General features: G+C 40.4%; 1 protein-coding gene across 1 annotated transcript in view; it reads left to right on the top strand.

The window, feature by feature from the left end:
- TMEM132B (transmembrane protein 132B) overlaps nt 1-26545 on the top strand; it is a 254428-nt gene that overhangs the window by 188119 nt on the left and 39764 nt on the right. The window contains exon 5 of the mRNA XM_054219948.1: nt 20207-20350. Coding sequence (XP_054075923.1) covers nt 20207-20350 — 144 coding nt within the window. The remainder of the gene's footprint in view (nt 1-20206; nt 20351-26545) is intronic.

Genomic DNA, 26545 nt, shown 5'->3' on the forward strand with positions numbered 1-26545 from the left:
CCTAATGAAGAGCAAATTTCAAAGAGAAAAATATGCCATTGAATTCTGTGTCAGAATAGGGAGCTGTAATGGTTGTTTAGCATTTTGTCTCTAGATTGCCAGCTCAAATTTAACTCCGCTGATAGAAATCAGAGATGTTTACCATGTAATATTATCCGGTTTCTAGGGACCAGCAATTAATGTTAAAAGCAAAACTCCAGCCCTATGAAGAGTGGTAGTCCTATGACTGCGAAGCACTCCGAGCCATGTTTATAGAATTTGAGATGAGATTTTCAAGAGCATCTCATGGCTGGATTTCTGAAAGTTATTAAGATACCAGGCTACTGATAGTGACTTCATGGGATTTTTGAAAGGACATTGCTGTTTAACTCTGTTAGACACCTCTCTGCAAATTGTGGCTTGTACAGGTACTAAAGAAGGGTATTTTCAGTGTGCTTTCAGGGAGTTGTGTCTGTCTAAGTCAGCCCAGGTACATTGACAAGAGGACAGGACAGTGACACTGTGATAGCGGTAAGCAGAAGCTCAGCTGCCCGGTGGGATCAGGAGTCCTACCCGGGCTCCCCGGCACCTCGGAAGAGCATCCTTCAGGTGGTGGGACGTGGGAGCTTCCTAGTGGGGCCAGTGCTGAGAATGGAAAAGGGACCACGTCTTACCTGGTGCTGGGCAATATCATTTAGTCAAGTAGTGATGTTGCAGAGATTTTAAGAGAGTACATAACTTAGGATGGTAAAGAGAGACACAAATACTTGTTTTCATTTCAGGTAAATGACACATTTTTTCAGTTTTCCCCCAGTTCAGCAATTGCTTTTTTTTTTTTTTCCTCCCCCCCCCCCCCCCCCCCCCCCCGCCCCCTTCTGCTTGTGGGTTTTAAACTCGAAGAGAGGATGATGTACTTCCCACTTAGTCTTGAGTTTATGGATTGTGAGGAGCAGCCTGCTCTCACTCCCTCATTTGGAACCTTTCCTGCTCTACTCAAATACTCACAAAATGGGTATAACTTTAATGGTAAGGGCAAGGGGGAGACTTGGGTCCTTTCTCTCTTCCATTTACTTTTCTGGAAGTTTTTAATGCACATATGTATTTAGGGACTTCAGTTGCTCAGCCTAAAAGGAGCCTGTGAAATGATTTTTACTGGGGTATTTGCAGGAGGAGTATGAGGAGGAAGTGACCAACGGGTAGTTTGTAAAAGTAAGTGTGTTAGAGACCTGTAACACAGCTAGAAGTGCTATGATGAATTCCCAGAAACACATGCATGCTTGAGCTTTTATAGAACAAATAATAGCATTCACATACGTTCATATTTATCAGTTATTTTCAGTTGTAAATTTGCCATTTAAAATTTTGAATTAGTTATTGCTTATGAATTGCATAGGTTGTTTTCTTAAACATAGTTTATATAAAAAAAGAGCTGCAAATGGTTTGGGTTTGTTGGTTTTTTTGATAAGAGCACTTCTGCACTGTTGCTAGTTATATGATTGTCTGCTCAAGAAAACAAGAACAACCACACCAATGGTCTCTGTAGGTTATATCCCATAATGTGAATTTCAACCCACAAGTTAGAATAGTTTTGTTTGGTGAAAACATGTTCAGGTTACGAATTATTCACAGAAGCTGATAAATGAGTACATTTTCAAGTTTTCCTAACTGGTCATGATCAATTCACGAAGAAGAAAAGGAATGCAAAATTCATCAAATAAATTATTCATTATATTCACTCAGCTATAGCTAACAGTGAATTGTCTAGACAGTAATTACTAATTTTTAACCTATGTATGTTCACATAACACTGTTGTGTGAATAGCTTCAGAATACAGCAGCTTGAGATAATAGTAATGGATGTAAGTCAACTAGCAGGTGATTTTAATTGGGAAATTATATTGGATTTTTCTATTGAACGTCCATAAAACATTATATAAATATTGAATCTTCTTAATGTTTTTCTCCAGTTGAAAATACAGGCACACAGAGTTCTGTGCTAATTTGATCAGTGGATAAGCAAACATTTTTTTTTTAATTTTTTTTTTAAAATTTCCCTGTAAAATTCGCCAAAGAACCATTAAATTCACAATACAGAAGAATTTGTAAGGAGTCTGATGCAATAACAACGTTTTCCATTTCAGTGATGATTTTCCACTGACTAGTTTGTATGGCTCCTTAAGGGGGGTTCATGTCTATCTGTTTCAGTTAACTGGCGTGCTGTAATGCGCTCCCAACGGCACGAGGAACAGAAACCTTAGTCCTTCCCCTTTATTGCTATGGCAAGAAATCAAGACTTTGGGGGGATTCCCTTCGTTTCCTAGGTGATGCAAAACCTCTGCAGTGATGGATCTCACCTCCTGCTTAGCTACCAGCTGCCTGGGGGAAGTGCTTGCTGGGATTTGCGTGGTGGAACTGGGGCTTGAAAGAGGACCTCAGAAGAGTTTCACAAGAAGATACTTGGCCACTGCTGTTGGCAAGCAGGTGGTGGTCCTGCGGGTCCCTCAGCGCTCAGCAGTGGCACAGATTTGTGCTACCGATTGTCAGGTTTGTGGGTGTGATAGTGAAGGAAACAGGCTTTTATATTCCTTTGACTTTTTTGCAGAAATCTCTATTACTATTACATTTCATTAGAGAAGAGTTAGATTGAAAATAAAGCAGAAAATCATAATCTGGAATGGATTTGTTATTGAAGGACGTACCCTGTGGACTAATTGCAAGTTAATAATTTTGTGGTGCTCAACTGCTCTGAGTTGATCAGAAACTGTCGTTTATAAAGCTCCTCCGTTTCACTCAGGGTAACATGCCTTAGGAGAAGAATAGCAGGAAACCCACACAAACGATTGGAAATGATGCAAAAACTAGGACATTGTAAAAGAATATTTGCATAAAATTTTAGTTTTGTGTATGTCAGTTTAAGCTACATCCTTCGGGGTATGGTTTATAGAGAGGTGCATTAAAAACTAACCACGTATTAACTCCCATTAACCCTAATACAGGCTCTGATTCTGACTTCCTATGTGCTTAATGTTATCTTAATGCAATTTGATTTGATATTTAATTGCAGTAATTTAATTAATGGCTCTGTAAATAAGAAGGCTAAGTTGTTCCCTCCTACACACACAGATATGCACAGCAAGCAGCTCTAGTGGCTCCTGTGAGACTTCTGTGTCTTAGAGAAGAATTTAACCCTAAGGATGTATGATAAAATGCCCAAACCCCAGAATAACACTGTAATGGTGTTTGGATTGGAAATGTTACAGTATTAGTTCAAGCTTACAGGAGGAGAGTGGCATTTAAACGCCAAACCTAGAGATTTATCCCTAATACTTGTCAACAGGATAGGTCACAGAATTGCTTCCTTGTATAACAGGATTCCATTTAAAGTAGTTTACAAAGATTTAGTTATTAATAAAACTGTTATTAATTGGATAACCTGCTATTAAAATTGTTACAGAACCCTATTGGTCCAACGGGTTACTTACAAGCCAAAGCTTATAGGCGTTTATAATCCTTCTACTGATGTGCCTATAACCTTCTCTAACACATGCTACTCATGTCTGTTGCACACTTAAAATGCCTATTAAATATTGATTAGTCTCCTTATAAACCATTTATAAATAGAAGCATGTAATATAAAATGTAACCTAAGATCATTAAGGCTACATGGTGTGCAAGTTAATAGTAGCAATCTTGAAAAGATAGGGAGTGCATGAATTAAGGGAATTTATAGTTCATAAGCTATTTTCATAGTACAAGATAGTGGAGCTCCCATTGAAGTCAGGGAGTTCCCATAGCATCTACTGAAGATTTTGCTCTTTTTTAAAATCTGTGTATATACAAGCGTTGACATAATGCAATTTGAGATGTGCCAGATAAGCTGTATTCTTTTTCCATGTTTTTTAGGATAGAGTAGAGCTGTGTAAACTACAGTTCCAAATATTTATGCAAAGGAGGATGTATTCACGTATGGAAAAGAGGTCCACGTTCCCTGGTGTTGCTGCTGTAAAATGCACAGATATTCTGCTGATGTTAATGGAATTATACTATATTCTCTATATAATAAATCACAGACAGCTGTTTCTAAATCAGCCCCTAAACTGAACGAAATTCAGCATAAGTAGTGTCCTACTTCAGCATAATTGCCCGCTGTTAAGCTTGGAGGTAAATCATGTTTATGTCCCTTCAAATCCAAAGCTGGTATAAGGGAAATCTGAGTAACGCCCTTTGCCTGAATTTGCCTTGCCCTGAGTTTGCGTTACCATTTAACTTAGTATTATTGCAGATACCCCTAACATACTTTAAAAGTAGGTTTTATTTTCGAAATGGCCCTTGACCCCTAAGGGTAGAGCAGATTCGAGTGTACCACCATTCTGTTGTGATTAACAGGATATTTGGATAGGCAAGATTCAACTCTGGTCCAAAGGCTGATGTACTCTGAAAACCTACAAAACGCTGACATTCAGTGTGGGAATGACAAGTACAAAAACCTCAGGCAATAACGGCAATCAGCAGGCCTTTTTGTTATGCAAAGGAAAAAAATCAGATAGATGGAAACAACAATAAACCAACAATGATTCAGAGTGCTTTCTTTCAAAACATCTCTCGCAATTTCCAGCTGCTTCCCGTCTTTGTCACATCTCACTTCTCAGATAAACAGCACAATTGGTCAGGATCTTACTTTGCCTTTGCAGTTTTCACTCATTACGCAGTGTCTGTACCTGAGCCCCAGCTCTTAAAAGCCCAATAATTAAGCAAATTCCAAAGAGGATTACACTTGAGAATCAGAGGGTATAAATGTGATTTAGCATGGAGTGCTGAGCATGACAAATCATTTTTGTGCCTATGCCTTACTTGTTCTGAAATGAGTTTCATTTTGAAACATGGGACAGATTCAGCGTGTTCCAGTGCCAAGCGTCAGGTGCAGCCGTGCAGCTTGTGCAGATCGGCTCTTGCAAGGCTTCCTGAGCCTGTCATACCTTTCCTTAAGACCAAAGTGCCATTTTCGTCAGCTGCTTAGTGGTGGGAGGAAATAGAGAGACATGCCTGTGCAAACCAGCCTCCTGGGTTATTCCATTCTCTTTGGGAGAGCTTGACTGAGAGCATTGCATTGTAGAGGGAAAGCACAAGGACATTGTGAGGTGGACTCAGAATTCCTTATTTATGTGGCTAGAAGAGACAGGAGATCTTGATGCAAGAAGTTGCCAAAACACGTGATCTAAGTGTACAGTGGAGGGAAAAGTTTCTTTAATGTTTTCCTGCTATGAGTTACTCTGTGAGTTTGTCTTAGGCTTTCCCTAGTACAGAAGCTGGCTAGCGTTTCATTGATAAATGAAGAAATCTCTCACATCAGAAAGGAATATTAATAGCATGCACGTGTGTGTTTGCATGTGTCTGTGTATTGAGTTGCCTTGGAAACACGGGGAGAAGGCGCCATGAACCAGCACATGCTTTCCATTTAAGGAACACTTGTGCTATTGTAAAACTACATACAAAAATAATCAAATTCATTCATCCATTCTATAAGCATCTTGCTACGGAGAGCAGCGTGCAGCATGTGGATCCCATGTAAAGATGACAGAAAGCCACTTGACTTTGGTTTTCAGCATACTGTTGAGCAAATGAGTTGACATCGGCGAAGTTGCTAATAATGTGGAAAAAAAAGTATGCAAATTATAAAAAAAATTGGCAATGCTCCAGGTGTACATTGAAGTTACTAAGATATGTGATAGACCTAGAGTATTCACATTGCAAAACAAAGCGGACAATTTTACCTTACATATAAGAACAGCTGTTTCACCGTATTGGCCTCAAAGACAGGATGTTGAAACAGCTGTCCAAGTGTTTTGGAGGTTAATTTACTCAATTAATCATTGTGTATTTTTTCTCAATCTACAATGATGTTCGTACCGTTCCTTGTGGGCATGTGAACAAAATATTAAAGTTGCAGTCATCAGTGAAATGCATATCAGAAAACTTTGCGTGAGAAGGAAATCTGTCTTCAGAGTGAGACTGGGTCTTGTTGCCAATACAGATGCTGATCTCAGCAGCCAAGTTGTGGTGGTTTTTTTAAACATAAATTTCAGGGGAGAATCACTAGCAAGATAAGTCAGTGAGACACAAAAAGCCTGGACTTCTGCATGAAGTTCTGTGAAATATGTGAATAAGGACATTTTCCGTTAGCTGGTGTTTCTAAGTCATCTGGGAGCTCCCACCTTGAGTAACCTGCAAGCTGCAATTTCACGTGGTCTAAACCAAAACTCTTCAGGCTGCAGCCTGGAAGTGCAAACCAGCTAAACCATTTTGGTCTCAGAGAAGTAGCCAAGGGCTGCCAGTGTGGAGATTGCACGGCAACCTGAATTGTCTTGCTCTGGTGCATTTGGGCATGTGATGCTCAGGAGCGGGCGCTGAGCAGCACGGTGCTTTCCTCATTGTCTACACAAGCGCTCCTTGGAGCGGCTGGAAGTCGCACGTCAGCTGCTTTCATGGGGTGCTGCAGAGGCGAGAACTAGAGAGGTGCCGTACAATTACCACAGGTGTGGTGGTTGTAATTGTCAAAAATAATCTTCAGTGAGACTTTGACCTGGATAGAGGTGTGTTCTCAGGTGTGTTGTGATCTGAAAATCGTGCACACGTGAAATGGCTACTGCTCCCACCTCATCTGAATTCATTTTGCAACACTTTATCAATGAAATTCTAGAACCTAGCACATTGTCTGCATATTCACTGCCATTGAATTGCAGACAGCCACTGTCAGAAAATTCCTCTGGCAATCCATTTGACCAGAAGTAGATAAATTCTAAACATCATTTCCAACCTTTCTAAATATCACTGCACATGTAAAAATAGCAAAATCTTTATATATCATATCCCAGTCCACCTTTCATGTCAGTGTTTTTTAATCAAGTGTGGGGTTTCTGGCTTTGTTTTCCCCAAGAGACCATGCAGAATAAGTGGGATGAGTTATCATAAAAGTTGGTGAAATATAGACTACAGCAGCTATGCGCAGCTATGCTTAATGGGTTCTAAAGTCTGTTCTTCTGCACTATTTTTCCCAGATTCTAGGTTTATTCCCCTCTGGACTGAATAGCAATGCATGCTGGAATAAGGCTTTTTAGATTGAAACTCTGTTTATGAGATTCTTGGCCAAGAAAAGAGGGGGAGAGGGAAACAAACCAAAACAGAAATGCTGCTGCAAGCCATGGCTGCCTGGAGACAGCGCTGTCAGATGGCTGCCTTGTGAAATGCTTCTGCGCAACGAGTCCGAGGTTGACTCTGTCTCAGGCTGTTTCTGTTTCTCAGCCTCATCAGCGACACGGCCCAGCGTACTTGGACGGGAAACTTGCACATCGTCTTCTCTTCCACTCCTGTCACAACTTGTCATTAGGAAGAAGTAAGGTCGCGGTTTTATACTGGGTTGTTCTCTGTAATAGCTTTTGTCAGATTGCATTGGATGTGCTTGCAGGAGTTCAGTTACAACACTACTGGGGGGGAAAATCCAAAACTAAATCAACAACAACTTGCACAATTCCCTTCATTAACAAAGAGGAAGAAAAACAGTATTAAAATGCCAGGTACTGCTGAATTTAAGAGAGTGTAACCTTTGGGCAGTTAGTTAAATGTCAATGTCATTTAATGAAAAACGAAAAACAAATATAAAGGTATGTTTGATGTAGTTGTTGTGCTCCTGTGACTTTAGAAGCTGGGCATTAGTTGAGCACTTTGTATCATATTGGCCATAAAAGAACAAACATTTGTCCTTCAAAACTAATGTGCAGTAAAGTAGGAGAAAGTGAAGTGAAACTTTTGATCATCTTTTTCTGCTTTTTGTTACGAGGTGCCTTCTGGCAATAATTCTTGGGCTTTTGGAAAATGATGAAGTTGCATCATAGCAAAGGAACAAAGATGTATTGAAACATAGTTTTTGTTTCAAGATCCAGTTTATCTGTTTTCAGATCATTCCTCTTGCCTAGAAAAACTGAAAATTCACTTTACTCCCCATGTTCTCACTAATTTCTTCGTGTTGACTTTCTTGTTCCCAGACCCAGGTTCAGCTTTTTTAGATGACTATTCTCACCTAGGTTTTGCATTCGTATCTTCATGGCGTGGATTTAAACATAAACACGCTTCAATCGTGACATGCTCGTTGATTTTATTCCTAAAGTGTTGTCTGTCAAAAATCCGAGGAGAGCACGTTGAGCTGTGCTGAGATGGTGTGGGAAGTGGTGCGGTGTGGGGAGATGTTCCGTCTCTGGGTCCACAGCTCACTGCGGGGTCACAACACGCGCAGCTGCGGAGCTGAACTTCCTTTGCTGTGTTGCTGTTTGTATTCTTGTGAAGTAGACGTAAAATTTTACTGGTCTTTGAATGACAGTGTTTATAATTTGATTTATGTAAGGCCATCCCTTTCTGGAGGAACACTTTGAAAACAAAATGTGGGAAGTGCTGTCCCACATCTGTGCTGTGCTAGTGCATTTCAACCACCGAGGAGGCGAGATGTCATCAGGGAGGGAGAACGTGGCTGAATACTTCAAGGTGTAACAAAAGAAGGGAAAGAGTCAAAATTATAAGGAGAAGCGGAAGGTGAGGAGAGCTTGCTCTTTTCTGTGTGGTAATTGTGTAGGGGTGATCTCAACTGAAAGCACTTTTGAGCTGGAATTCTGTGTTACATTTATGAAGACCTTTAGGTGCAACACTTTTTCCTTCTTTGTCAATCCTTCGCTAAAATGATGTGTCAAAATGCCAGAGAACCTTATCTTTTCTTAAGCTGCGTCTCCTGTAAAAACATCCTGCCTTATATTCGTCTGTCCATTTAGCAGGAGCAATGACCATGCAACGAGAGGTCCCCATCAGCTGCAGTACAAGAAGGAATATGGCATTAGACCTGGCCTTCTTCCCTTCTTCCCACCTTAGAACAGAAAACAATTTGACATTGGTACTGCAAAAGAAGAAATAAATGTACTGTCATTTGGAAATCTGCCCGTTTTTAGAGGAAAAGTAGAGAATGAATGGTTAACACAGACAATTTTAAGGAAGATAAATTTCCCTAATGGAGGCGAATAGCAAATGTTCATTCCATTTGAACAGTCCAGTAGTGGTGATCTAATTTCTCTTTGCAACTGAGTCAGGCTGTGTAATTTTGTGTCTCGCACAAAATATAAGTAAAAGTAAAATGGCAGCAAATGGGAGGCGTTTTCCTCCACTGAGATAGTTCTTGTAGATGAGTTCTTCAGCATGAATTGGGTAATTCTCTTTTTCCTCTCTTGCTGTACCTAGTCTATCTTTCTGGAAGATCAGTATTTTTCCCATTACTCATATTGTAACAGGTTCTAAAGAAATAGATTTTAAAGTTTGAATTCGAATAATGTCTTAATGACTTCTAAAGGCTAATTCTGAAGATAATACTTTGGAAGCAAAGATAGAAGTCTTTTTTTCATTTTCTTTCTGTCCTTCAGTGCCTTTTGTTGAGATGGAAAAGCAAGTCAGACACTACTTCATATAGTTTGCAAACAGTTTAAAACTAAAAGTTTTAAAAATACACTGGAATCCCTGCTCGAACTGAGTTTGGTGCTGAGGGATAAGGATAAGGAACCATTGTTAAAATTCTTTATCAAAGAAACATGCTGTGATTTTTATATATACGTGCTTTCATAGAATAATAAGTGGAAGACCTTTGTCTGTTTACAGAATGCTTCTATCGAAAACCAATAATACTGTCGCTTTCCATTTCTATTCCTGAGAAACATTAATGTCATCCCCCTTGCCTGCTATTGTCTTGCCCCCTTTCAAACCATCTGTGAGATGACATAGTAAGCTCGATCGGAATCCCTCTCAAAGTGGAACGTTTTGCAGTAGTTTCATATGAAGAGGTATTCTGTGATTTTTCTCTTGAGCGCATTCATCTATCTGTGGTGTTAAAGTATATGCAAGTGTCACGGTTTAACCCCAGCTGGCAACGAGGCCCCACGCAACCACTCGCTCACTCCCCCCGGCTGGCACAGGGGGCAGATTTGGAAGAGTAAAAGTGAGAAAACTCGTGGGTTGAGATAAAGACAATTTAATAAGTAAAGAAAAAGCTGCACGCATAAGCAAAGCAAAGCAAGCAATTCACTCACTGCTCCCCACGGGCAGGCAGGTGTTCAGCTGTCTCCAGCAAAGCAGGGCTCCATCACGAGTAACGGTTACTTGGGAAGACAAACACCGTAACTCCGAACATCCCTCCCTCCCTTCTTCTTCCCCCAGCTTTATATACAGAGCATGACGTCCCATGGCATGGAATATCCCTTCAGTCAGTTGGGGTTAGCTGTCCCAACTGTGTCCCCTCCCAACTCCTTGTGCCCCCCCAAGCCTTCTTGCTGGTGGGGTGAGAAGCAGAAAAGGCCTTGACTCTGTGTAAGCACTGCTCAGCAGGAACGAAAACATCTCTGTATTATCAACGCTGTTTTCAGCACAAATCCAAAACATAGCCCTATACTATGAAGAAAATTAACTCTATCCCAGGAAAACCAGCACAGATAGTATGCCGTTATCGTTTTCCGCTTAAGAAAGGTGAAAAGTAATAAAGTAATTCTTTCTTTCCTTGCATCTGTTACTGGTTGCTTTATCTGTAGCCCTCTATATTTCTTTATAGTCACTGATATTTGTTTTGCTGCACAGCTGCATTTCAGTTAACCAACCAATAAATTAACTGTTTGAGATGATGCGTGCTCAGCATTTACTTGTTATGCAAAAAGGCCATTTAGTAGGAAAGATGTGGGAATTGGTATTTAAACTGTACGGAACCAACAGCCTGAAGACAGCAAGTTTAAGTGTAACCTCTCAGAAAAAGCGTGGAGCTAGGACATTGGGAATATGGATTCCGTTTCTTGGTCTGTCACTGGCCTGGTGGGATTTCTTTTGCCTCAGTTATTTTAGCTGTATAATGAAGATAACTGTCCTGTTGTCCTTGGCAGAGCTGAGGACTGGTTTTGAAGTATTGTGGAAAGACAAGGTACCATAAGGAGTAATTTAAATAAATTGTTCAATATGTAATTTTTAGAACAGATGAAAGAGAGACGGGGGAAAGAAGAAAAATTAAATAGTTTGATCCCAGTGTCACAGGACTTTTACACTTGTGTTACTTCATGATCTTTATTATAATTACTTCCAGAATCCAGTCAGTCTTTTTTTCTTTTTCTCACAGGTTCTTAAAACATTCTTTAGTTCGAAGGACTGTCTCCTAAAAACTGGTGGACTCTGGAAAAATACTGATGTTTTGAAAGCAGTAGCTTAGCTTTTGAAACACAGATGATATTGTCCTGGTCTGCAGGAAATAAATACACTGCACAAGAGTTCACTGAAAAATTCAATCATGAAAACAAAAAAGGGATTTCATTCTGAACTTGAATAAAAAAGAGGTTGTTCTTTATAAAAGTTGAGCAAAAAAGGAAATAATCAGACATAGGGGCATGTCAGAACAAGGCAGCGCTTCTGAACAGGTACAAGGTGACCAGAGTGAAAAATTAAAACAGGGAATAAAATTCAAGCCAAGAAGAAGTAGAGGAAGGAAGAAAAAAACCTCCAGTAGTCCTTAGATCAGTTATAAGACTCTCAAAAACTCACTTCAAAAAAATCAATATTCTCATTTGAAAAAATTCACAATTTTTAATTTTTGCTTTTTTCAAAAGAAAATATTCTCAAAGGTGTCTTTTTTATGCTTTTTGATTTTTGTCAAGAAACTTTTTTTTCCTCCTTGTCAAAAAAGTTTCCAGGCAGTTCTGAACACAGGCAGGAGACATCTTCTGTAGTGTTTAAGTAGAAGTAAATGTTGAAGACTTGAAAGGCAACACTGCATTCAAGTGGAGTGGCAGATCCAGGATGAGCAATGTACAGTTGACGGGTGCTCCCAAAATCAGTGAATAAAACCCCAGGAGGCTCTGAGTGTGCAAGGATAGTAAAGGCTGATGCTTGGACTGGCTACAGATACATTCTTCTGCTTTTAATTTTCACTGCTTCGAATACAGCAGTAGGCAGCTTTATGAAGCAAAGTAGCTCAAAGGCACAGTTGTATCGCCTGTGAAGTCTATGTCACTGTAGGAAACATGCAGCGGTGTGAAAATTTTAGTAAAGGAGCTAACAGTAATGTATAAGCACTGATTGTTTAGAATTTTGAAAGCGGGAAGGGATAGAGTTTCTCTCCCCTAATTCTAGACATCAAGTCTAAACTAGACATCTGAGCCCTTTCATAGGCAATGGAGGGAGATGAAACTTCCAAAGTGTCACTTTTGCTGTCCTAAGACATGTGCTTGAGACAGGAACTGCCAGAGAATGAATCACTCGCCGCAGGCACTTTGGGGGAGAACAGCCTTTCTGAGGGAGCGCAGACAGTGGGAAACTGTCTGCTTCCAAAGCGTTTGCTCTCTGAAAAGCCAGTCCTGCAGCACATCTGAGAGTAGCCGAATACAAGCCCATGAAATTACTCCAATAGCTAAAATAAGTAAGTACAACAGTCTGGTCCTGACAGATAAGGCAGACCATCTTCAAGAAAAAAAAAAAAGAAACTTCTTTGAGTAAGGCATGGGTCTTTCCTGTCAGATCCATGTTCTTTGGAAAATGATATCCTCCTTTTGCAGGACGATGAATGTGAGCATCTAGTAGATCTCTATTCCGTTTTAAACTCCATAATGCGCTTCTCAAATATAGTTAATAGGTACATGCATCTAATTATGACCAGAAAATATACTTCTTTATTGAATTTACTTGGTATGTTACGAGCTCTGTACTTACACCAGTGTTTGAACTATGCTGAAGGAGAAGATACAAAGAACCCCCTGTTTAGCAAATGCTAGACAGCTGTCTTCTGGCAGGGCATTGCAGAGGACTTTGCACAATGTCACCGTCACTTTCCCATGTATCTTTTTCTGTTCATAAATAGGTAATCTTAAGCCATAGCCACTCTGTGAATGGCTTAACGAAGCAAGTCACCGTGTCCGAAGCACAAGGAGAACCCACACTCCCGGAGCGTGAGAGGATGCTCCTGCAGGATGTTGGGAAGTTGTGTAGACATGCTGTAATTAATTTGTGCATTCTTCTATAGCATTAAACAGCTGTTATTACAGAAGGACATGGATTTCTGCCCAGGTAGCACTCATGGTAGAAGATGAGCACACAGATTGCGGCAGTAAACTCATGTGATACGCAACCTTATGTTTCAGTGTCTGTAGTTTTGCACTTGTGAAACTGAAGCCTTTTCAAGCCAGTAAGTTGCCAGCTCTCCCATTGCACCGGTGGCGTAGAATTTCCTCTAGAAAATCCTCCTTCCAGCCATCTCCAAAAGAAATTGTGATGACTAGGAAAGGAATTAGAGAGACGTCTAAAAAAAAATTCTTCAAAATGGCCATACACAATGTTGTTAAATATTATTAAGCCTGTGGGACAAAGATACAGGGCCAGAAAATGATGTCCTCAACTACTGTTGGTACTCAAGTGGATCCAGTAGTTATGTTCCATACACTAGCAAAGCATGGCCTCCCTACCTTTTTCTGTGGAAAAAGTGCCTCAAATGCCTTTGAGGAGTGTTCATACCATTATTATTTCATGGCCATTTGAAAACAATCATTAGTGTGTCAGCTTGTGCTGAGGCTCTTGAGTAGACAGCTCTACCCATTTTGTATCCTCTTGAATTCAGGGGAATGCTGTTCGATTTCAGTGAGAGGTGAGCCACAATTTTATTAAGTCAGAATATGATCATATTTTTCTGGATTAAAAAAGGAAAAAAACCCAACATCTTTAAATGAACTTTGAGATTCTAAATATACTTAAAAATGGTTACTTCCTATTGAGAAGAACTGCAGAAGTCTGTCAGGTGAATGCTCAGGTACTATACAGATCTCTAAACATAGTGTAAATTCCAGTATGAAATTCCAGTTTACTATACTTTCAGGCTGACCTTAGGTCCTGTATTTCTCGGTGTACTTAAAGGTCCTGAAACACAAGCTGGGAATTCTTGGTGCCTCTGTTCTCTGTGCAGACAACTAAAATCACATGCGTGATAGTTGCTCTCCAGCTGTAAGAATTTCCCCTTCGTTCTACCTCGAGCAAGCACTTCAGAGCAATGGTGTCATGATGTTTAACACAGCAGGTTTGGAGAATAAACTCTACTGGGACATAATGGGCTGAAGCGAAATAGCGTGAGCCCAGTCTCAGGAAAGGTCTTTTGCTCCTGTAGAAGGCACCGGTACTTAGCTGAGATGGTGGAGGCTGCCTGACAGGTTGCAATTACTTCTGCCAAGTGCACCAGGCTGCGTTCTGAACCTTTGCTTAATGGGGGCAGATCTGTTTGGAGTTATAAAAAATAAAATAAAATTGCCTCAGGTCATAGATATGACAGTATCTGTGCTTCTAATCAGGTTTCACCTTCAGCAGCAAGTTTTGCTTATTCATCCTACTAAACCTCAAAATGAGCTGAATTTCCTTCATAAAAAAACATGGAAATGGAATAAATCTCAACTTTAGTTTTCATGAACTCCATGACAGCATTACCACTCTGGCTGATTGCACGTGCCAGGTACTCTCTGCTAAGGAAAGAGCTTCCTTCAGAATACCTGCGGCAAAAAGACAAGTTAGCAAATAAGATGCCATTTTGGAGTCTATATTTGCTATAGCAAATTGGTTTTGCAGCACACACTGTAATATACATCTAGAATAATATTCAATTAGGCTAATAGTAGCTGCTTACATTGTTCTGTAAGAATTGGTGATTAAGAACCTCTCTGTATGGTTCAATCTACATTAATTAATTTCTCCTGCAGAATATATGCACCTGCCTGTTCTTCCTTTGGGATCTCAGTATGAAGTAAAGCTATTATGCAGGTAAACAAAAGGAGATAAAGGATGACCTTTAACTTTGACACGATAGCCTGCAGTATGTGTGATTTGCCATCTGTCATAACTGATTGCTCCCAGTAACGATATGCTGGATAAGAAACTGAAATGAGGAAACAGCCAGAGACAGAGGGAGGTTGGAGGGGAGCAGGAATGACCTTCTAGCAGTGCGTGTGCTTGTCAGGGCAGGAGGACTCGTGCGTGGTTACGCTTTAGACCTCACTCTGACACCTGAAAACTTGGTCAATAGTTGATTCCACAAGTGGCTCCACTGAAATGATGTTTGCAGAATAAGTAATTAGCTGTTGTTTGGCTCTTTGTTAGGACTCCTAACGTAATTCCTTTCACATGCACGGCTTCTGCAGACTTGAGGCAAGTCCTGGGCAGGCGTGATTGCCAGTCCAGCCCACCAGTAACGACTGATGGGCATCTGCCAAAGCAGCAAGCAGCTCTCCTGCTAGCATGACTGTGGGGTCTGGCTCCTTGGCATGAAGCGGACTGACTGTATGAATGTAGGGAAGAAAGAGGGTCAAAGAACAACATGAGCTCTTTGCAAGATTGCTTGTTTTCTACTGTTTCATAAACACATAATCCTAGTTGTTCATTCTCACCATTAGGTGACAAAATGGTATATCTCACCTGATACAATGGTGGAAAATATAAATAGCTTTCTAGCAACCAGGCTTCATTAATATGGATTGGAAACCTAAAATGGTATTCAGCTATGAGGGGGGAAAAGTACAGAATTGCTTTGGATTATAATAATTTCAACAAAGCATCTAATTTATATATTAAGCTTGCTTAATGGATTTATATTGCCTTGCTCTTTGATCTGAAGAAAAAGGTGGTGAATAATTTATCAAATAAAAAAAACTCCCCTAGCCCAGCCCACACGTCACAATCTGCCCTATAATTTACATTTTTTAAGAGACGCTGTTTCCAGGCAGGAGAACTGGTTCCTAAAGATTCCTTCTAATATTACAAATGTGTTTTCGCGAGGTACACTCTGGGGAAAAAAATAATAATGAAGGAATGTAATTCTGCAGACAAATGTTTCAGCTCTGTGCCTTCTTTGCTGAAGACAGTCATTTCAACTAAATGCCAAAAGGCATTTAGCTGTAGCATTTGTCAGTGGAATAGGGTTGGCTTTAGGTCTCCCTCCTGATTTACAATTGAGTGTTTATTGGGTTTACTGTACTGTAGCGTGTTTTGTTAACCTCTGAAAAAACACATCCAGCTTGTGCATTAATCACAAGGATGATATCTGTCACATTAAACTGGGTCGGGGTGGGGCTTTTGTGCCCGGACAGACTTTGTGGAAAGGATGCTGTCTGCTCCCAAAGGGGCAGGAAAGATGCGCTGGCACCTTTGGCCTGGGGTCTAGATAACCTGTGTCCTGCGCATCCTCCTGAGATGGTTTCTTGTGAGACGCGTAATCTTTTTCTCCATGTCTTTATTTTTCGGCCAGAAGAAGGGGGGAAAAACTGTGTCATGTCGTCTTACAGTAGGCGGGTGAGCTGCTGTAGAGTCACATGCCTAAGGAGGACTTAGGTTGGTGTGGTGTTGTTTAAAGGCTAATTATTGGGAACTTTGTGCCTGGAGTTCCTTGATCGGTTTGTGCTACCTATTGTAGTCATTCCTCAGTAATCCCTGCGTATACGTAGGGAATACATAGGGAACAGCGGTGCTGGTAATCACAGCTCTATCATGACTCTCCACGTGTCTCCCGTTCACATTTCTCCCCCATTTGTCCAAAGCAGTGAGTTGTCAAACATTTACTATGGCTGTGCGCAGAGTTTATTCATATTTAAATAAAGCCATTATCCTGGCCTTGAGTTTCAGTAGTTTTCTGCTCTTCCTCTTGAGTATTTCTCTCAGTAGTGCCATCTAATCAGCTTTAGGTTTTAATTAAACAGCTGTCATTTGCTTCCTAGTTCTGTTGCAACCTGATGTTGTATTAAATTTTAATTTAGCCTAGGCTGGATAAGAAGTAGATTCCTTCAGACAACAAAGAAATGCTATTAGCAGGTTACAGCTGTAATTAAGAAGAGCTCTGCTGAAGTGCTAATGCATTCAGGTACAGAGAAGGAGCTGGAGATAAACATGCATGTAATTATTATTCAGGGGTAGAGCCTGCAATGTGAATGTGTAGCTTCCACCTGGGCTGCTTGAATGGAAGGTTTTGGTCAAGATCTCACAGCTGAAACCCTTGACAAGAGAAATACGAAGGCATTCCCGTTTTTTCACCTGGGACTTTGCAATGTCAGCAGTTAGAGGTTTGTGCCGGTGGTCCTGGGTGTTGTCCCAAATGATGCTGTGCCATATGGGAGGACCTGCCTATGTAAATAAACACTATTACCCCTCTCTACAGTTCAGATGCTGTTAGTAATAACCAGCACAGGTATCTTAAATTCAGTAACACTTCTTTTCTGCAGTAAACCCACTATGGAAATACAAAACAAGCCTAACAGAATCTAGATCAAATGCTATTAGTTGTTGAAGATGCACTAAAAAAAAATAGTCTGTTTATAAATCTAATGGACATTCAGTTATTTCAGTTCTGCCTTCATATTTCTTCCTCAGAGGAAATATATTTTTTCAGTCTATAAATAGCCAGCTCTTAAAGAGGTCTTTACAGAGCCTATTATACTTGTGTAACACTCAATCCAGGCATCAGGCATCTGAAATATTGATTTATATAGTAGAATTGCTTACCAGTGAAGTGTAGTTTTTGTGAAGCAGCACCAGCTAATTAGCACAGTGGGTACCTGTTCGTGCTGGGAAGGAGGGAAGGTTCAGGACAGTGCTTGTGTCGAGTAGGATGAGTGTATTTCAGAGCACCCGCAAATAGCGGGGTCATGAGGTGTCTCTTCTAAGACCTTTCTCGCATGTTCATCTTCTTGGAGAGTTTACGAAAGTAATGCAAATGTCTTTATAAACTTTGCATTATCCTTCAGAGCATCGAAGTCCGACTTCACTTGGTAGCGCAGCAGCACTTAGAGTTGAAAGGAGGCTAGAGGTTTTGTTTATCCTTTGTCACACGTGAGGGTCAACATGAGGGTGATACAACGAACAGTGCAAAAACCAAAGGAGAAATTAGTAGAGGCCTACTGAAAACCTGATTCCAAATCCACTGAAGTCAAGAGAAGCCGTTCTTCTGTGACTCAGTAGGGCTTTGGCTCAGACCGTAATTGCATGCAAGCGCCGCCTGCCCCTGCCATGTAGGAGTTACCTGGCTGCGCTGACAGACAGAGGGTTTGGAAGTAGAATTAGTCGTGTGTTCATTGCTTGTGACCTTGGCAAAAATACTGTTTCCCCTGATGCACTGAAGATGACTGCCCTTGAAGAATGGCTTAGAACTAGCATACTGGCAAACTGCTTCTTGGGAGGGCTTTGACACAGGACCACCATGTCTTCATCATATATCTGGCATACGTTTATATTGGACCGATGGCTTTGGATTTATGGGATATTTGCTCTTGGTTTGATGAAATCGAACTACCTCTTCTCTGATGTAGTTGTGGATGAAGCACCCTCAGTTTCTCTTTGTCTGTCTTATACAATCTCTTTCCACCTGAGGAGCATCTAATTGCTTTCTTTCACCTGACAGTGCATTTTCTTCTTAGTTTTGTTCAAACCTCGGGCTTTGTTAGGGTTTTACTGTTGTTCTTTCACACTTCCACTTTTGTCACATACTTGTTGCTTTCCCAGTGTCCCTTCCTCATGGATGCCAGCTGGTTATAAATGAGCCCATTCAGCATAAACAAAAACTAGACAGTCATTTACCGTGTAAAACATCTGGTTTGTGCCTCGCAAAGAACAGAACAAACACAGTATATTTATTTCATGAGGTATTATTCAGAAAAGCATCTCTATTCAGGACAACGCTTAAACGCATGCTTAAATCACATTGAAATCTAAGTGTCAAGTTAAGCACGTACTTTAGTGCTGTTCTGAACAGAAATGGACTGGAGTACATGCTTAAATGCTTTTCTGGAACATGACTGCCCATAAAGCTGTAGTAGACTATATTAGTTAGCTGGCACTAGTGTTATTAGTACTTCAACACATTTAATTCAGGGTGCTTTTTGTAGAAGTTTCCGAATATTGATTAATAATACATCTTAGTTGCAAGTATTTATTGGTCTTCTCCAGCTGTCCTTAGCTTGTGGTCAATGCCCATTATTTTCTATCAATCTAGCTAGCAGACACAAGCAAATGATAGTGAATATATCTCCCTGTGCAAGCTGCCATCAAATTTTTCACTAAAATCCATTTCTTCTTCCACCCATTCTAATAATGGAATTTAAAGTTAGATTAGTTTGAAGCGACTTTTTTTTTTTTCCCCAACTGGCAAGCAATTAGTTTTATGGAAGTTGAAAAATGAAAAGTGGATTGATTCAAAGCAGTATTTCCTATTGCCGGCTTTTCGAGAAGGCGGAATGGAATCTCTATGAAAGCAGATCGTTCCTTGCCCCGCGTGTGTGTAAGGTTTTGGGCCTGCCGTAAGCACTGCTCAAGCAGAGCCAGGCTGCTCTGTAGGCCTTGGGAGGCTGTTCCCCTCCAGTCTGCATACCTGCTTAGGCAAGGCAGGGACCTCTGCAGCAACTCATTTGGAGTAATTAATCAAACTGCAGCCATACTGAGACACAGAGGAAGGCTGTGTTAATGGAGTCATTAGAATGCCAGCACTGTGAATTCATCAGGATTAGAGACAAACGTGGTAAAACATCTCTAGGTGGGATTTTGCTGGGGAAAGATTAAAAAAATTGGTTAGTTTTGAATACCCTACCTCATGCATAGTTTTTCTCATCATATATTTATGTCCCAAAAAGGGAAAATGGTCAACTCACAACAATGTCAACTGGAACAGTAAGGAAGAAATGCTGTTATTGTAATGCTTGATAATCACCTCCCAAATCACTGGCATGATCTAGGGGAAAGGGATGGGAAGAGTTGCTGACACCCTCTGGAGGTTGTACCCAAATAGCACTGTGGTTCTGCCAAGCTGCAGACGTGCCTTCGCGTGCAATTACGTTACAGATACCATTGTCACAGCAGCCAAACCTGTAAACGGGCTCAAAAAGAGTAACTCCATGTGTATGTCAAAACAAGCACGTCATCGTCCAGATGCAGCCTTTGGCTCAGAAAGTTGTCAAACCATTGACTGCAGGGAGCTCAAAGGGTGTGTGCAAGGAAGGGTTGCTCCTCTGCCCCGTCCTTGTCAGAGGCAGGGTTTGGTTCATCAGTCTGACCCCTGTGGCATTCTCATGGTTTTATACTTCTTTAAGTATAGAAGTATATATATATAAAAGTGTATATATATATATAATATGTACATGCTTCATTTGTGCGTGTGTGCATACAGGACACGGAAGTCCTTAACACGGCCATTCTGACGGGCAAAACGGTGTCTGTTCCAGTCAAGGTTGTTGCTGTGCAGGAGGATGGGTCGGTGGTCGATGTTTCGGACTCCACTGAGTGCAAATCAGCTGATGAAGACGTCATAAAGGTAAGGCACCCACATGAGGTGGAGAATGGAGTTTCCACCCTTTTCTCCTCCACCACCACCATACTGGGACCTAGCTGACATTCAGGATTTTACATAAACCAGATGTTTTACAGTCATGGCTGTTTCTGCGGTGGCAGGTTGCTTCCCCTGTGCGATGAGGAGAGTGCTCTCCAGAGGTTGTGCAGGTTTAGCATGTTTCCATAGCCCAATGCAAAGCCATTTGTGCCAGTGTGTTCCATGTGGGAGAGAGGGCCAGGGATGCTGAAAGAGCAGTCCTAGTCTTTCTTCGCTGGCCAGCTGGGGCTGATGAGAAAGAACGTGTTGTCTGATACATCACACTTGGGAAAACTCAGCTCCCCATACAGGGATCTTTGTTCCTGTGTGGCTTTTCTGCATCCATTATTTCACAGTAATGATGCAGTATATTGTAACAGTGTGCAGCGAGGTTTCCTACACACTTCTGACTGCATCACCTGCTTGCCAAGCAGGAATTTCTTATACGTAAAGATACTGAACTATACCAAAATTGGAAGAGTGCAACAGAAAACAGAAAATAACCATATTGCAAAATGAGAGTTGGGAGCTTTTAAACAATGTTGTGGTTGGGTTTTTTTTTTTAAATAGTATGTTCAACTGGTTCTCTCTCTCCCTGATGTTGAGATGAAAATAGCATTAATGTGCCTATCAAGTCTATCAAGACATAGACTGCATGACTTCTGACAGCATTGCATGGCTGTTGGCTTTTAGCTCATTATTATTATTTTTAGGCATGAAAGAGGAACTCTTGCATATCTTTAGTAAGTTTATTTGTTATATTATGTGGTGTGGGGGTGTTTTTTCCTTGTTTTAAATGACCTTAAGAATTGACTACAATGAATTTTGTATAGGGGTGGCGTTTTGTTGTATTACTTATGAATTTCTTAGGATAATCCTAGAAAAATAGTTTCTTTGTCTCAAGTCCAGGGAAGTGCAGTATATTATATATAAATGCTATAAAAGTAGGGTAGTATAGTCATCCTTTTTACATAGTAATCCTGTAACCTATAGATCTCGTGGTAATCTCTCTGTGTAGTTTTCAAGAAACAAGTTCTTCCCCACATTCTGGCTATCAGTCGTGTCATGGGTGAGTGTAGTCCAGACCTGAGCACTTCTTTGAGTTTTCTTCAGATTGCGTTGGAAACCCACATCCTTTACGGTGTACTTTTAACCTATTATTATAATCTCCGTGTAGCTAAGACTGCAGAGGTCCTAATAGATAGCTTGTACTTTGTCAGATAAATTTTCATGTTCTTAGCTGGCTAAAGAATTGCACACAACAAAGTGATTTATTTTGAAGATGATATGCTGGAACAAAAAAATCACCTTCTTATTTTTGACAGCTCTGAATAAGCTTGTTACCAATTTTTGCAATAAATTCCATCCTCTAAATCAAACAAAATTTCATTACATTTTAGGTCCAACAACAAAGACATTCTTTTGCAGTTAAAGAGCTTACGGAACAACTGTACACTTTGTAGATTTTTTCTCTTTCTGAGATCAATGGGTAGGTGAAAGATGGCAGGCATATGATCCTAGGTAGCTATTGGAAAAGCAGGATGGGTTTTGGCAAAAGCCTTAGTCAGGCAACCTCTACTCGCTTCCAACTTTTTTCATAAATAAGATTCAAGTTATTGGGCAGAGGCAAGCATGCCATTGTATCCTCAGAGAAGTTTTTAGCTTGGGCTTAGTTATACAGTAACGACACTTAGCAGTTTTCAGACCTCAAAGTGTTTTGCAAAGGACATCAGTGTAATACTCTCTTTTCATGAAAGGGACTGTTGCAATGTTTAGCCTCAGCCGGTGACGGAATAGGTCTCTTCAGTCTCTAGCCTGTGCTCTAGCTTCTATATTTTCCCTTATATATCAGATGGGGAAATTAAAAATCACATTTTCTGGAAATGAAATTTCCTTGAAAGTCCTTACCAGAAGGAACACGAATGAATATCTTCGTTTGTGACTAATGTAACTGTCAAAGGAACATACTCTTTTGATAAATTTTGCTATTCTCTTTTTGCTGTATAACATACAGCTATTATCTGATTAGTGGCTATTATTTATCAGTTCACAATGAATTGTTTGTATTGTAAACTCAAGCACCAAGTTATATATCATCAACATATTGCTGAGACTGTCTTTTCTTTGCACTGCAGAAAACCAGATCCAGATCTAAAAGATGGTGTATGTGGACTTTTGTTTCTATTAATTGAGTTTCTAGTATTTCTAGGACTTGCTGGAGTTAGAGAATACTGGACTGAACCAAATAGGGAAAGGTCAGGAGAAAGACTCCTATTCCTCTTCCACTAATAAAATTAGTATCTGCAGCTGTCAGGGAGGTGTTCCATTCCAAAACACTGCCTGTTTGAAGTTCATTTAGTTCAGTCAGTCCATATGTATATCCTGTCAAAGCTGGGCCTGAAGTTGTTCTGGTTCCTAAATTTAAAAGGTCCGCTGAAGCTGGCGACTAATAAGACTTGACATGACCTCCATGAGCAGAGACAAGATTTCCACTTGCAGTTGTGGATTTATACACTTCAAGAAAACAAAGCTCTTGCCCTTTGACCATCTTCCTTTCTCGCTTCTTCAAAATGGGTTGTATTTCTAGATGGAATCAGACCTGCTCCAAAGCATCTTCAAGTTGATGAGTGTCCTCCCATTCCTTTCAGTAATCTGGATAGAGCAGACCAAAACACAGGCCAAAATTCTGTACAGGTTTTACAAAATTTGCACTATAATTCCCCCTTTTTTTTTGGTAGTGACTAAGTTGGGTATAAATCAGGCCTTCATGTGACTGGTCTCTGAAATTATTTGGGTATCAAATCACTGACAGAAGAGAATGCCTCTGGGACTCTTTCCCAGACCTGGTACCCAACTCTAATATATTAGACTTCATGAACAAAAGCAAAGGGTGTGAATGTGGTCTTCACCGAGTTCATCTTGCCTCACCCTGTGATATAAAATGGGAGTAATGTTATTTTTGTGAAAATTGCAGCATCGTTATAATGGATTTCAGTCACAAATTACCGAGACGTGCTCTCAGACTGAATGCTGTTCAGGCATAATTTTTTAACTGGAAGTATATGTATTGGTTGCAAGATTGAATCCATAACGATTAATTAGCTGAGTTAAAATTTAGTACAGCGTTTATGTGCCTGTATTTTTTTCAGAAAAATGCATATTCCCTTTACAAGCCCCTTTGGTAAAGTCAATATTGACTTTGCTTCCAAATTTGTGTTGCCTTTTCTATATAGGTGGAACTGCTAAACCCTCTAATAAGAGTTGTCAGGCATTTTGGATGTAATTGCCTAATCTTAAGCTTCTTTTCACTGTTAATTCTGCCTTTATTGTTTCTTTGTAATTGGAGAGATATTCATATTCTTTTGGGCAGAACAGAGAGTGTTGCATTCTTAACCTTTTATTTCTCTTTAATAGCTAATGATTTAATAGACAGTTAATGAGACAATTCTTTGATCACTGCTGTAACACCATTATTTTCAATTAAGACACAATGAATTGAAGCTAGTTTAAATAAAAACAGACCTTGGCCCAGGCTATTATGTATTTATACAAAACATGCTTCTCTGGGCAGCTACCTAGATATCACCTTGATATAAACACTGGTCTGAGATGGTCAAATAGATAGATGATGTACAAGTGATTTATTTGTAGGCAGGAGATGTGAATCTTTCCTATTCCAAGCCGTATATTCCCTCAGCCTAACAGTTTAATAGCTTCCCAGCAAGAGAATATTTCAGTCCACATTTTTCAAAGCCTACCTAATTAGTGGTAAATATAATGAAAAACGCCTATTACTTTTTGACCTTGCATTTTCTGACCTTAGTGCGAATTGATCCTGAAAGAGATCTCACAGCTAAACTTGCTCAGTTCAACTACAATCCCTGGTCCCTGCAATTGCTGGTTCCTACAGTTGGATGTAGGTCGAATACTGACCAACCATTTTAACTTGAACTGACTACCCTCTAAAAATTTTTGATGGAAACATTACTGTAAGTCACTGAAACTCTTATGCTTATTCCATTATTGAAAAGGAACATTTAATGCTGTTGGCATTTGAGGGAAAAGATTGGCTTTATGATTAAGGCACTGAAATGCTTCTCAGCATTAATTTCCATATCTCTTGCTGATTTCCTGTGTGACTGTGGGTAAATCACTCATTCCCCTCGGAATCTCAGTTCCTTATCTGCAAACAAGGCAGAGAAATGCATCCTTTTCTGAGCCTCAGCCTGCTTCAGTAGTTTCTGAAGCTACTGTTTACTCTGAATGGACAAAATCCTTATCTCCACTGGAGTCTCATTAACTTCAGTGGTCTTCTGCCACGGACTCACTTGAAGGACTTCCCTCCCAGTGTCCTGCTTTTCCTGCAAGCCACAGCTAAATAGGGTTGTGAAGATGAAAAGAAAGAAGTGGTGGAAACTTGGTAGAATTTATGCACAAATTATTCAGCTACTCTGGTGGTGGGCCATACACTCAGAGATAAAGGAGCTGTAGGCATGGTGGGATGAACCTTTCTATATGTATGCAGATCCATGGAGCCTTAGTCTTCACAAGTGGGGAAAAAAGCCTTGAAGAAACATATTAAAGCATTTGTACATGGCAAGGACCTCCTCCGCTCATCCATCCTGCCAGGAAGTATAAGCACTGCTGGTGTTTTGCTGGCCTGTTCGAGTGGATTTCACTTGCTCCCTACTGGCCTTCGAGCCATAGTTAGAAGGAAATAAAGATTTAGACCAACAACAGTGATGGAAGGAACACCTTGAGATGGTTGTATTACAGAGGGAAGTCTAACCTGAGGGGTCTTTGGCACAGTCAATCTTTACAGCTGCTTAGAAGCTCCAAGCAAGGTCCATGCCCTCCTCTTTCCTCCCTGTAAAAGTGCCTTTAAAAGCCTGAAGCATAGGAATTTCACACGAAGACAAATTCTGAAAACGTGGTAGTCATAAACATCACCCACAAAGCAGCACCAAGTGAGGAAATTATGACGAGGACAGCTTCTTAGTCCAAATGTTTATCTCAGTAGTGTGCAAATGAAAGGGAGACAGCTGCCCAATTAATTCATTCTTAGATCAGTCATTTTTTCATGTCCTTTGCGAGTTACGCAGAAATTGACTGATGGTTCAAATTAATCTCTGCAGTAATTCAAATGGCTTCCATGGTGTTACACCATCGACTAATTTAGCCTAATTTTTTGTAACAGAAAGGGCCCTCAATTGAACAGAAGGGAGTCAGAGGGTCTCATCCTGCCCATTTCTGCCCACGTGCAAAGGGCAATGGAAAGAGGCTCCATGTGCCCAGGCAGAGCATGCATTAAGAACAGTGGTGCTTTGATAATACACCATGAACTCCATCTGTGTGAGAATGCACTTTTCTTGTTAGCTTGCTAGAGGAAAGCACTTCAATGAATTATTTTTCACCTTTTCATAATTTCCTGTCTAATTATAATGAAAGTAAAATTCAAACCATTCCTCCCCCCTACTTTTCTAACACAAACCTTATCTTGAACTCTCCATAATTAATCTTAAAACAATAGAAGACCTAATTTTCCTAGCAGCAGTCAGCCAGGCTTTATCTAATGTGCAGTAAAAATAGTGTAAGAAAGTCAGGAAAGGTAATAGCTGAAATAGATTGAATCTGAGGAAGGTTCTTCCCGCTTTCAGACAAAAAGTAGATGAGCTGCTGAGGACCGTATTCAAGAACCCTGGCACAGTTATCTCTGACCCCAGCCCAGAAACTGCTACAAGGAACCAGGGGGGGAAAAAACCAAGGGAAAGGGAGGGATACTGCAGTTCTCCAGTTTAGATGATAGTGATTTTTGGGGAACAATTCCTTGCTGCAGAGTCACAGCACATTCTTAGGACAATTTAGAGAAAGAACCGCCTGCCTGGAGTTGTTAAATACAACTCTTTATGCAGGAGCTCTGAAAACAAAGCCAGAGCTTGTAATTTGCAAGTTCTGCAGCTGCTTCGCCATTAAAGTATGTGATCAAGAATGTAATGTACTTGTACATAAAATGGAGCTAATCTTATTTCACCATCTATCATATTTTTGAGTACCTATCACTACATTACCTAAGAGCTTTATTTTGTGGTCACTCGCGCAGAAATTAGCTCACTCCAGGAGTCCAAACTCTTTCTGGAAGCT

The sequence above is a fragment of the Rissa tridactyla genome, chromosome 13 (genome assembly GCF_028500815.1).
Source record: "Rissa tridactyla isolate bRisTri1 chromosome 13, bRisTri1.patW.cur.20221130, whole genome shotgun sequence".
NCBI classification, from domain to species: Eukaryota; Metazoa; Chordata; class Aves; order Charadriiformes; family Laridae; genus Rissa; species Rissa tridactyla.